Source organism: Neopsephotus bourkii, unplaced genomic scaffold (genome assembly GCF_033783945.1).
Source record: "Neopsephotus bourkii isolate Nb327-2 ecotype Australia unplaced genomic scaffold, CSIRO-AGI_Nbou_v1 NB_1358, whole genome shotgun sequence".
In the NCBI taxonomy this organism is placed as follows: Eukaryota; Metazoa; Chordata; class Aves; order Psittaciformes; family Psittacidae; genus Neopsephotus; species Neopsephotus bourkii.
This window is the reverse complement of record NW_026901837.1, coordinates 2,956,900-2,970,200: the sequence shown is the minus strand read 5'-3', so window position 1 is coordinate 2,970,200 and position 13,301 is coordinate 2,956,900. Positions and strand designations below refer to the sequence as shown.

General features: G+C 44.1%; 1 protein-coding gene across 3 annotated transcripts in view; it reads right to left on the bottom strand.

Moving 5' to 3' along the window:
- FOXO3 (forkhead box O3) overlaps positions 1-13,301 on the bottom strand; it is a 94,024-nt gene that overhangs the window by 17,923 nt on the left and 62,800 nt on the right. The window contains exon 1 of one of the 3 annotated variants that reach the window (XM_061366771.1): positions 4,110-5,344. The exons of the other annotated variants lie outside the window; for them this stretch is intronic. Within the exon in view, the coding sequence (XP_061222755.1) occupies positions 4,110-4,193 (84 nt within the window). The 5' untranslated portion in view covers positions 4,194-5,344. Of the gene's footprint in view, positions 1-4,109; positions 5,345-13,301 lie in introns of those variants that run through there. 3 annotated transcript variants of the gene reach the window in all.

The following is a 13,301-nucleotide window of genomic DNA, read 5'->3' as shown; positions in this document are numbered from 1 at the left end:
TTGGGCATCACTATGGGTTTCCTGGGTGGTGAATATGGAAAGACTGGAGGGTGACTGCAGCATGCCAGCATGCTGCTGTAAATAAGCCCCATGATTGCACTACCTGTGCACTCCTGGTGTCCATCTCTACACTCCCAAAAGCTGCATCCTAAGGAAAGAAGCATGGCAACTCCACTCCTCCACTCAGGAGCTCCAGTCCTGTTAGCAAGGAGATGTTTCTCCCTTACTTTTGACTCAGGACAGACCTCTCTCTATACTATCTTGCCATCAGTTCCTTGAAATAAAAACTGCATAGGCACTGCAAAGATCTGACTGGAGGGATAGTTACACTCATCACAGCCTTTGCAAATGTCTTTTTAATTCTTCATGGGCATGTGTTGTGTATTTGTTATAATAATTCTTGAGGAAACTGCAAGTGCTGTTGCTCCTCTCCCACAGGCACTCTGTGCATGACTAAGCTGTACTTTCTCTCTTGATTAGAGGCACCAGAATTATGCCTGTACTGCAGTAGCTGGCCAGCTGTCCCCTCGCTATATTATCCTCATAGTCTCCAAAACAAGATGTGACACGGTACACGACGATATCCCTGTCCCTGTAAGTTGTTAGATAACGGAGCTGTGTAAAGCTGATGTACGCAGTTGGATACCCCGCACAGTACAGGATGCTACAAAATACAGTACTTCTGAGGGGGCCCGTGCACCGCCTGCTCTTGCCTATTACCTGCTTGCACGAGTCAGCAACAGCTACCATCCAAAGCCTACGCTGGCTCAAAACGACGATATCACGTCAGAATGAGAAAAGAGACCAAGAAAACCAGCGCACGGTACCCTAGTGAAAAAACTCCAGATTTAGACCAAAATAACTGGCACGAAAATCCTGCTGATCTTGGGCTTAAAATATGGCTAAAAGAAAGGACAGGCAAGTAGTATTTGTTAGTGAGAATGCTTCCTGGTTTGGGTTCTATTTTCTTTCATGTGCAAGTCCAAAGATTTTTGGAGCTATCCCACATTCCTTTGACAAAACAGATAGGCTATTCCTCCAGGTTAAAGATGTTCAAGTTTAAAAAGTCACATGAGTTCTTTTTTCTTAAATTTTGGCAATTACCAGGTATATCTATGAAGAGGCGAAAAATTACATTTGTTCTACCAGAGAGCTTTAAAAACACAAAGTCCATAGGACCATAGCATAATCAAACCATCCAGAGTAAGTGTCCTTCATTTACAAAGTACTGAAAAAATTCCAGAGTTAAATGGGGAAAGAATGAATCAATCAACAAATTATTCACGAGCATCTTGACATTTGCATCCTTGGTATAAACGGATGTTTGACATAAGCGAACTGGAGACACGTTTGATGTATAAAGTAATACAGCCCAGCTTTTTTAAACAATTCCTTTCAGTATAAAATGCCTTTTTTTCTCCCTGTTAAGTGTTGTGGTTTTTGTCAGATTGTGAAATGGAAAACACGCCTGAAGTTCTTCTCACACGCAGACAGCAGACGCGGTTGTGATTATCACTTAATGAAAAGAGAAATCATATGAACCACGGTTCAAAATAGCAACTGTTATGTTTTAAACAATTTGCACAAAACAGCAGACCAGACTTTGCAGACATACTCGAGAGGAGTTTGAGTCAGTGCCTCAGCTATAAACTTGTCCTTTTCTAAGGGACTTTCATACCATCAAAACATAGTGGATTGAGTTGCAGCATAATAGTTCTTCAGTCTAAGGAAGGAAAGAGATTTTTATTATTTAACTCATGACATTTTAACTACATTTTGAGTCTGGCAACAGTCTGTTTCTAAATTCTAATAAGCAGGCGCCACTGCCTACTTGCTCACGTTTTTCCCAACTGGCAGGAGAACTGCTATTTTTTAAATAAATATAAATGTTGATGCTCCAGCTTGTACCACATCAGTGCAGGTAGCTCTCACATTCATCCCCCAGGACTTTCATGGACAACCACTTGTGAGAACATCTGCCTGGGGATCTCTTCTCATAAAGAGCCATCGACGGGATGAGGACACCCAGAGCTAGACCACTACACATGGCTACAAGAGCTATGCAAACCATGCTGCTCCCCACCTACAAATGCTGGGTATAAGAATACACAGCACTGTGACTCCTCATGACAAAAATCTTAGAAAACACAGAAAAGAAACACCCAAGGTGGCATACACAGTGTGCTACATAGCTTCAGATATAAAAACACTCAGCCAAAGTGCCAGCAGCTAACAGTTCTCATCATAAAATGGCTTATTTGTGCTGGTGGTAGCCATAGCATGAAACTATTTAGTCTAAACCCATGAAAAGTCCTAAATGGTAAAACTGTGAGACTGAGGCACCTTTCGGGATGAGGGGTCCTGCATGTGTGGATACGTGTAGGCACAAGTGTAATTTTCTTCTTATTATATCTTTTTGCTCAGCATTGGTATTGCTCAAACAATAATGTAATAATACTTCTGCATTGAAAATTGGTGGTTATAAAAAATCTGAGCAGTTTGTTTTCCTTTACATTAAGCAATATGCTACTTACACTCCAGCTTCTGTTTTTCTTTACTTTTCTTCTGTAGGAAGATTGTTTCCTTAAGCATAATTATGGGCCAATTTATTTTTGTGTACCCTATCTCCACCCTCTGTTCAAACACTGCCTTAAAACCCACTTCTTTCACGTAACCTCCTCCGCTAACCTCTTCAGCAACAGTATCTGAGTTTCTTGGTTTCTCCTTGTGGTGGATGCTCTGCCAAATCAAATTAGGGCTGGATCCTATTATCCTTTCACATGCGAGTTTTGCTACAGGAGTCACCAAGACTGACAACTCACATTAGTAAAGGCTGTTGTGCTGTGCTACCAGGCTGCATAGGATGGAAATAACTGTATTCTCTACCTGGTTTCGGAGCTGTCAAATAATGTTCCCATCTGCTTAAATTATAGGAAAATATCACGGGACAATCTTCACTCACAACCACATACATTAGTAATATATGACCACGCAATAAACCATAAAGGAGGTGGGGAAGCAAAGAAAATACATCTTATGAAAATACAGTTAATCATTTGAACCTGCTGCTGATCAAATTAATGAGGATTTGTCTTTGACTTATGAGTGGGAGAGATTAGGCCATGATAATGGAAACATAACACATTTTTCCATGCCAAAATGGAATGAGAAACTTTAAAAGATCTATAAAGGAACTTCCATCATCTGCCCTGGAGACCATATGTAGATGGGACAGATGCTAGCCAGGCTGCAGACACCTTGGAAAGAGCTCAGATACCACTGATGGATACAACATATGGACTGTACAAGAGCAGAGTAGAAAAGAAATACAATGAGCTCCTCCCCTTATTAGTGTTACTATTTATACTGGACTTGAAGAATGCTGTGTGCTCTGCTAAGAGCCAGAAGCCCAAGGTTCCTGCAGATAAGATCAAGAGCATCCCATATGGCAGTGAGCCCAGCCCAGCTGGGTCCCAGTCGCCTGGGGAAGTGGTCCCGCAGGGAAGAATGACCAGCCGTGGAGATGAGGAAGACCTAGGGCCAAGGAATACACGAGGCAGGGCAGGTGTTGTGTGAGCAGAGGGTGGCTTAGTGCCACAGGGAAGCAGTGCTACTACCCTGCATGGCTTAGGCCAATGGTTTCAGGAGAGGGGGTGCAGTGGGGTGGGTGCCCACTCGTAGCCAGGGCAGCAACACGAGGGGTGGCAGCAGCTTGCCCAAACTCAGGGCCATGCTCTCAGCTTTCACAAATGTTGGCCCACTGCACCACATTTTGCTCAGTTAATGCTCCTCAATGGAAACAGCCACATTTTGCTCACAGAAATGAAATAAATAAAATCAACTACCATGTCCTAATTACACGTGTCTCCCTTGATATTCTGATATGACTGAAAATGGGTAAACTCCCAGAGAGGACACTCCAACATTGCCAAAATGCCATATACCTCATTCGGTATAAACATTTGAACAAGTCTCCCGGGGAGGACAGGACTGCACATTATTTCAACACTCAGCACCGGTCAGGCAACAGCAGCAACTGCTTGAGCCTTTAAAATGGAGAAAATTCCTCTTTCCCGAGCCTGCTTCAGCCTCTTCCAAGCCATGTTTACCTTGTGGAGCCCGTCCATTAACTCAGACACCAGCTGCAAGTGCTTCCACTGCAGTACAGAGTCTTTTTTGTCTGGGAGCAACATGTGGTATCAATTTATCATCCTCAACAACGCAACAAGGAATCCACTCGCTTTAAAAATAAAAAGAGTTGTGTAACTTAACTCTTAAAAGCCCTCACATTAAAAAAAAAAGGCAAGCCTAAAGATTAGCAAGATGAGGTGCAGCTGGTGGCTGCCGAGTCCAAGTTACACACTGGTCTGTTTTTATTTCAGTGTTTTCTAGTGAGTAGCTAATTCGTTATTTCAGGTACAGGCTCCTAAACTGTAAAGTTAAGGCTATAAATCAAAAGCAGTTGTTTATTTTAACAAGTGGGATACCAGGACATGACGGGAGAAAAACAAATGCTATCTGCAGACCCATAAATGCTGCTAATGCTCACTTGAGAGAATTACACTTTATTTTATACTGTATTAACATATTTAATGTTCTGATTTCACCATACGAAGTTGTCTGTTGGCCACACAATACAGACAGACATCAGATCTAACACCACTGAAAAGAAGCCATGAAAATAACTCCAGTTCATCAACCTCCAGTGACTGTGGGGAGCCCTTCTTCCCCATGGCTCTGCTTGTACCTTGAATTTCAGTCTCCAGCCTATGTCACCTTGCTCAAAATGCTGTAGCACAGATCTCCTCTGGGGTGAACACCCCTACAGAGGGCCTCCACTAAAGTTTATTTCTTTAAGAAAAGCAAAATGAAACAAACTACTTTCTCTGCATTCAGCTATTGCTAAAACAGGAGGCTGTGAATAATCCTAGCATATTTCGCCCACCCGTCCAGACCAGTGCCTTCTCATGAAGTAACTCAAAATTTGCTTCAACTACCAGTTTTACACTTTGTTTGCTTTAAAGTCCCCAGTGAGATTCAACTGCAAGTAATCAAGAAAATAGTGACTCCAAATAATTAAAGTTGCCAATTGTGCGCACATATGTAGGAATTTCTGGTGAAAGGGATTTGTGAGTCTATGCAAGGAGATCTTTAGGAAGTACCAATCTGTTGGTTCCATGAAGTCATTTTCTGCCTAGCTCTGTAAGGGTGCAGTGCTACTCTTCTCAAGGAACTCTGAAATCCTCAACCCAAAAGGTCTCAGAATTGCCACCTCTTACCCATGAGTTTTTGCAAACTAGAAAAATATATGTAATTTCATAAAGTAGTAAGGGTGCTCTAGAGATGCACAAGAGTAAAAGCAAGAACTAAATCGTAAGGAAAGTCCTCCCACAATATCCATCCATCCATCCATCCATGTTGTATCAATATACATGTTTTCCATATAAAACCAAATATTATGTATTCCAGGTTGTTGTATTCTTTCAAAGTTATGGAAGTTGGGAGGGGAGCATTAAGCAAATGACACACAGAAAAAGAAATCATTCCTGACACCCAAATGTTTTTGATACTTGATGTTTGGTATCATCTGCAAGTTCCCAAGGCAGTTCCCACAAATCCCACCAGATATACAGCAGAAGCAGGCAGCGAGAGTGCACTAGGGTCCTGGCAGGGTACATCCCTTCATACCTGGCTGGCAAAGGCTACTGTCCTCATAGCCCTGGAAAGGATAAGCAGGGTGACACAGGCTCAGCCCTACTCAAGCATGCCCTCCTGCAGGAAAAGGGGGAAAAATATCCCTACAGATTTAGGGAGAAAAAGTCAGCTCAGCATCTGAAGGGTGGGTGGCTCTGTGGATTCCCCTCCTCATCCTGTCTTCAAAGAAGTATTGCTGACCTTGGTGGTAGGGGAAAGGCTAGAAGAGGCCCTCGCTGCAATTAGCTCTCTGCCTCCGTCTCTGCCCATCGTTCCCAATCCCTAGGAAGTGCAGAAAGCCTTGAGGGATATTAAAGCTCCCTGGGAGAACACGAAGTGCGGCAAAGATTTATCCTCTGAAATGTGCTGGCTCAGATAGGAAAGCAATCCGCTGATCTGCCTCCATCCTACACACAGGGCGCCATGCCGTGCCAAATTACAACAGGAGAAGGTGATTAGCACGGGGAAAACAAGCCCTCCCTAACAACATGTGCCTCACTCCCCACTGCCCCAGCTGCTCCTTGCCACAAGGACAGTATGTGAGCCACGTGCCTGCCAAGGAAGTTCATGCTCTCCCGTTCGAAAAGAAAAACATCTCGGTGCATAGAGCTATGGGAACTGAGTTACAACTTAATCAAATTTTCAATTAGAGAAAAGCAACCTTAAAAATTAATTCTAGCTAAAACAACTGCTGCCTCACTCTTTGCAAACAGTGATATTGCAATTCACTACACTGACGCAAATAAAACTTAGCTGAAAATATACACTGCCTGGAAATTGTCTCAGAGCATCACGCTTCCAGTTAGCAGAAAAATCTCCAGTTATTTTACAGTCAGATATCCTCTGACCGCAGGAGGACTCTAATAAATAACATTTGTTTTGCTGCAAGCAGAGCATGATGGTTGTCATATATTTTTTTCCACTGGGTGTTTGTGAGACAGGAAGCAGAGAACGAAGAAAATGCTGATACTTTAAACTAATGCATCTGCGGAGCAAGAATAAAGTTGGTCTCTTCAGCAGCTCCTCCCAGCATCAGGAGACAGGTACCCCAGGCACTATTTGCTATAGGAAGCTCCTTAAAATATGAAGTGTTGCCTTTGCATGCTATACCTATGCTTTTCCATGTTAAAACAGGATTTGGGAATCAGGAAGCAAGCATCAACATCAGGAGGCTGCTAAAGACACCTTGTCAAGAGCTGCTTTTTTTACTCCCTTCCACACACTTCATCTCACAGCTGCCCAAAATGGAAGAACACAGCTGATTGCCATCAAAGGATTCAACTTAATTATCAGCAGGCATTTACTTTAAGGTATGGCTCTTGCAAGGTGCTGATTTGTGAAAATCCCAAGGCACCTCAGTGCAGGTTTGACTGGGACACAAACACAGTGAGAAAGTGGAAGATGTTGCCCCTTACTTAACTTAAACCCAAGGAGTTGCATTCAAAAAGGCTGCGATAGACACACATGGCTGGGGCTTTGCAGACTCAGATCAAAACAGTTTTCATTTCTGTTCAGGAGCGGTGTCACCAGCACCTTTATTTCTTTTATATTTTTCTTAGTGGCAAGCCCCAGCCTTTGAAGCTTTTCCACCATAGGAACTTTGGAAATGACGCCACTCTATTTGTGGAGCCCTTTCAGCACATCATTGCTGCATTTCTCCTCCTCCATGCCACAGAGCCCCACAAGAAGTAGAGGCACACGCAACTAATCAACCCAAATATATGTACACTAAGTGTCATAAAACCAGCTACCACTGTCAGCACAGCCCCAGTCCACCAGCTGCTGAAGCTACTGGAAGAGTCCTCACAAACCTCAGTGGTCACCCAGTTAGACCTCAATGAAAACAATGCAGTTTTACTGCGAGGCAGACTTTCACCCCCAAGGCTTGGGGTTTGTTTTGCTAGAAAGAACAACTAGAAGAAAAAAAAATAAAAAACCCTCTAGTTTTTCGTTTCTTAGATGCACAGATCCCAGCACAACCCTCACGCAGCGGTGTGGAAACCAGAGTGCTTTATTTTTGCTCATTCTCAGCATATGGCCGTTACTATACCTCGACTATTTAGAAACACATATGGGCGTTCTTTCATGCCTTTAAAAATAAATGTGAGTGATGCTACAGCTTATAATAATTCACTAAAAATAGTAGCTTCCCATGGAAGATCACAGAAGCCTCTCATTGCTGAATCACCTATTATAATCTTCATTTTTTGACATTTTTTCATGGTCACGTGTTGATTTTTTTTTTAACACTTCCTAAGCCTGTGAAAGGCAACCAGACCAGCAATAACTTCCAGCACACAGTGGCAGGGAAAGAGTAAAATCTGTGTGCATGAAGACAGCCTCCCAGGGCTCCTGCCTTACTGAAGTGCAGGGCTGCCTCGCACGTGGCTCAGTGAAGTGCTAGCTCTGAAATAATAGATTGTTAAATACCCAGGCTGGATTAATTGGAAGTGTTGAGCTGCGCACATTAAATTGCAAATCTGGTGACAGTTATGGCTGACGTGTGACTGATGAGAGGAATAGATCTGATACGTTGTCGCCTGACTGAGTTTGATCAGGCCTGAGCAAGCTCTTCAACAGCAGGCACAGGCACCTGAGACCTTCTCGCAAGGAAGCCTTCAAGCAATCTCCAGAACAGCCCTCGGCATTTCTGCTATGTAGACTAATCTGAAACAGGACCCCTCGCCTGTGCTATTTTAAGCACATAATTAGTTTGTTATTGAACCTGAAGATACTATCTGCTTAAAAAGTGCATTTGAAAATACGATGCACTTCAGTTGGCAGATGACGTGGCAAAGGGACGGGCCCTGGTCCATGCATCCGAGCACCAGGGGAAGCCATAGACACACCTAAGTATGACTCTCGGTGGGTCTGACCCAATGGCTTTTAGGGGAAAAAACCCCTTGGGAGCCTCATGGGAAGGGCAGCCTGTGTAGAAACACACAACTGCAACTCCAGATAGTCACAGAGTTAGCGCAGTGTTGGTGTGGACAGGGTGTGAATTAGGAGACAAGGGACAAGCAAACAGAACAACTTGAAAAACAGGTATCTCCTCCTTCAAGACTCAGGACTGGGTAGCTGTGGCACTACCAATAAATACCTGCACACTCTTCAAAACTGGCAGCTTTAAAATATTAATGCCTGTTGAAAGCAGAAAGTGATCAGTTTTCCTTTCGATGTACTCCAACGCTCATTCTGCTTTCATCCTAAGAACACATGGGTCCTCCCTAGCCTCTCAGTGTCGTACAATTTCCTGTGTTTTCCCTCTGCACTGGGAAACAGACTTTAAACACTGCATTTAAGAACGTATTTGAAAAATCATGCAGACTTGCTTTCTGTATACGTAAATCAAGTTCATACTGTGCCAGATGACAAGGGTGGACAAAAACATCCATCTCCTCGCCATTTTTATATGAACAGTAGGGAGGTGGCCTTACTGCAGGAGTCTTTCTTCAGCCCAGTCTTGAACCTCACTTCCACAGGCGCATTGTGCTGGGTCACGGACATTGGGATCAAGTGCACCCTCAGCAAGTATGCTGATGACACCAAGCTGTGTGGTGCTGTCAACACGCCGGAGGGAAGGGATGCCACCCAGAGGGACCTTGACACGCTTGAGAGGTGGGCCTGTGCAAACCTCATGAATTTGAACAAGGCCAAGTGCAAGGTTCTACAGCTGGGCCGGGGCAATCCCAGGCACAAATACACATTGGGCAGAGAATTAATTGAGAGCAGCGCTGAGGAGAAGGACTTGGGGGCGTTGGTCGATGAGAATCTCAACATGACCTGGTAATGTGAGCCTGCCAGAAAGCCAACCACGTCCTGGGCTGCATCAGAGGAACTGCTGCCAGCAGGTCAAGGGAGGTGATTCTCTCCCTCTGCTCTTGCGAAACTCCACCCGGAGCACTTCATCCAGGCTCTGGAGCCCCCAACATAAGAAGGATGTGGACCTCATGGAGCAAGTCCAGAGAAAGCCACAAAGATGGTCCAAGGGCTGGAGCACCTCTCCTATGAAGACAGGCTGAGAGAGGTTTGGCTTGTTCAGGCTGGAGAAGAGGAGGCTCTGGGGAGCTTTCCAGTGCCTAAAGGGGCCAATGATAAATCTGGAGAGGGACTTTTTACAAGAGCATGTAGTGATAGGACAAGGGGAAATTGCTTTAACTCACAGATGGGAGATTGATATTAGATATAAGGAAGAAATTCTTCACTATAAGTGTAGAACGTGTTGCCCAGAGAAGCTGTGGCTGCTCCATCCCTGGCAGTGTTCAAGGCCAGGTTTGATGGGGCTTTGAGCAACCTGGTCTAGTGGCAAGTGTCCCTGCCCATGGCAGTGGGGTTGGAACTACATGATTTTTAAGATCCCTTCCAACCGAAACCATTCTTTGATTCTGTGACACCCAACCCCAAAACCTGCCCTACCCACAGACTCACCTGCTGAGGCACACGGCTGTAGTTCCCACAGTGTGATGTCCTGGCTGCAACCTCCAAGTTGACAGCATTTGATTTTTATTACCCCCCCACCCCTCCCCCCCCACCCCATGGAGAAAAGCTTTTTTACAGCCCTAAAATTTACCTCTCCTTACCCAGCCTGGGCAGCTCCAGGTCAGGCATGATTTGCATGTTACTGGTTTTACTGGATTTTTAAAAATCAATTTTCTGTTTACTGCAAGGGTAAAATATACCTGAGGAGCTGACAAAAGGGAAGATGACACCTACTATGCTGCCAGTGAATCAGCCCCTTGCTACAGCAAGCAGGACATTCCTGTTTCACATGCAACAGCACCATCCCAGAAACCTCACAACCCAGGTAAATGCACAGGTATGAAAGTCAAGTTGTTTTTTTGGGGTTTTGTTTGTTTGTTTTTACTTTTTAAGCTATTTACCTAATCTGAGAAACTAAAATCACTGCCATCAACACAATCACAATAGTAAGTGCTAAACGTTGGGCCTAAAGCTAGGCTGCATCAAAATGCTTTGGCATTTCATGATGCTGTGTTAGCACCCCACCCCAACACCAGAGCCCAAATAGCAGACTGATGAGTGGAGGAGCTTTTTCATGTTCCTGGTTTGAACCTGTTCACATGAGTAATCCCTCCTGAAGCCAACATTCAGGCCACGGTGAGGCCCTTGTATCACTCAGACTGGGGTGTTTTTCAGAGACAACTGCAGAGCCACAGGGTGATGGTTTTGAGAACCCTGACTGTACCAATAGCCACAGTCATCACCAGGTACTAGGACAAGAATTACCTGCACTGTAGGTTGCAGTCTGGTGGAGCTCCCATTATGGGAAGGATTGCAGAAGTAAAAGACACTTGCATCTGGAAGTTTACAGCCTCAACAGGCAAACAAAGAAGCTTCAATTCAATAAAGATGCACAGAAGATACAACTGAGAGACTTGCTTCGGTTTAATTTGCTAGCACAAACCAGCTTTGCCTTACTTGCCCTTCAGGACAAGCACTGAGGCAACCTCTCAGTACCCTGAGATGGTGTCACTTCACAGACACCATCCCCTGCTCTGGAAAATTGTAAGTGTTGACTTGCTGAACCAAAATCTATGTGCCTTGGAGTTCCAGAAGCCTTATGTACACCGAGATGGCCACACAATCCCTCCAGATGGATTCATCCACCTGTCCAGTCTCCAGCACCGGACAGGGGGATGAATTTCTGCTTCTCAGAGAAACTGGTCCCAGACCCCAGGTGGGATGGATGGACACATGTAACATGCTGCTTTTAGGCAGAAAACATTGAATTATGTTAGTGGAACTACACTGCTTGAAGTAAGTCCATTTTGAACACCTACATGTTCAAGACACAAGGCCAATTTTAAGGGATGATGTTAAGAATGACTGTGCCTTTGTACATCATCTTTTTCTTACGACACTTCACAGTATTCATAACTCAAGAATGCAAGGCCTCCTAGGTATGCCAAGTATCATTTTCATAACAAAGGTACGTAAGAAGCAAGTACTCAAGTTGCAGCTGATCAGATGAGGGCAAATGCATATGGGGATATTTTCCCTCCTTCTGAGAAAGGAAAGGGACCCACTACAAAGTACCCTGAGCAACATGTATGCACATCATGACAGGTCTGCTAATATTTCTGTAATAGGAGCTGATATGCAAAACACAGAACAGGCTAACATACACTACCCCTATGCCTTTTTTTTTCCTTCTTTTTTTCTCTGTGATTAAAGTTTAGAGGAAATGGGATAGCCAGAAAAACAGAAATGAACCAGGATACTTTTCTGGTTAAGATTAGCAAAGTAGAGAATGAAAAAATTAGGGAGATGGGGGAGTTCACACCTGCCTCTAGTCAGATTCTTTTCCAGAATTGGTGGAAACTCCTTCTGTTCATAGGATCTGACCATATGCCCTGTTGCAAAGCGAGATTCTTACCTGTAAAAGCTTTTGCAGGTATCTAAATGCATACCCTGTGAGATGCTTTGTGGACTTCAACAGGAATGTCCTCAGTCTGTAGGGTTAAGCATGCACCAGTCTTTGACAGACTTTGACTTGTTGAGAAGGATAAACAAGAGATACACAGAACTTACCAATTTCATTCACAGGCAAGTTTCTAAGCTTGCAAAAGTTAATGGAAAGCTTCCAGTAGTTTTACATCAGACCTTTACAATGAAAACGCACCATAATAATTATTTTCAGCAGAAATGTGTTCTTGGTACCATCCAATCACAGCTATAACCCCAACGGTCTTTCCAAAGCACAGTGACAGCTGAGTCACTAATGTTAAAACAGGAATGAGAAAAGGAAAATGAAAAAGAAACTAGGCTACTTCCCCTGAGGAGCTAAATACAGTATTTAATGGCATCTTTTTATAAGGTTAACAAATCAAATGCTTCAGCTATGAATTGTTGCCATCATCATCAGGATGACCCCTGGACAACCTATTTCTGTCTAGGTTTTTTCCTCCTGTGACACATACATAAGAAGGAAGAGGCTAAGAAGGAGACCAGCCTTTCACCATACTCTGGGCCTTCAAGCAGACAGGTACCAATGGACACATAAGGATTCGGCAGGACAAACAGCAATGCTGTCAACAGAAGGGGAGGACAGCGTGAGAGAGCAGATGAGTACTTGACTTCTCCTGCATCTGCAGCAGCTGCCAGCTATGTCAGCTGTTGCCCTTGTGGCACTCTGCCTGCACGGGCAGGAGCAGGCACCACTTGGGCTCCTATTAACTCAGGCTGAAGAGTTGTTCCCCCACCCCACTGCCCTTAAATGAGTGTGTCAAAAGAAATTACAGTCAGGATGGGGAGAAAGCATAAAGCTATAGGCACAAAGGAGCATCTTTTTTTCCAATGTAGAACTATTGGGCACTTTGGACTCCATGCTACCCATAAGTTGCATTTTAGTGAAGTAGCTTAACATAGGCATATGACAGAAAACACGTGTCCAGTAGAACAGCAAGGAATGAAGCTGATTTTCCAGGAAACCAAATGCAGTTACCTGACAGACCTTCTCTGTATTAGGAGACCCTGAATGTACTCATAAGGCACTCCAGCACAACAGGGTGAAATTTCTGGCCGTTTTCACCTCCTTCCTGCTGCTCCAGCACTTGTGAGCAATGCCACACTTGTGAGCAATGACCATG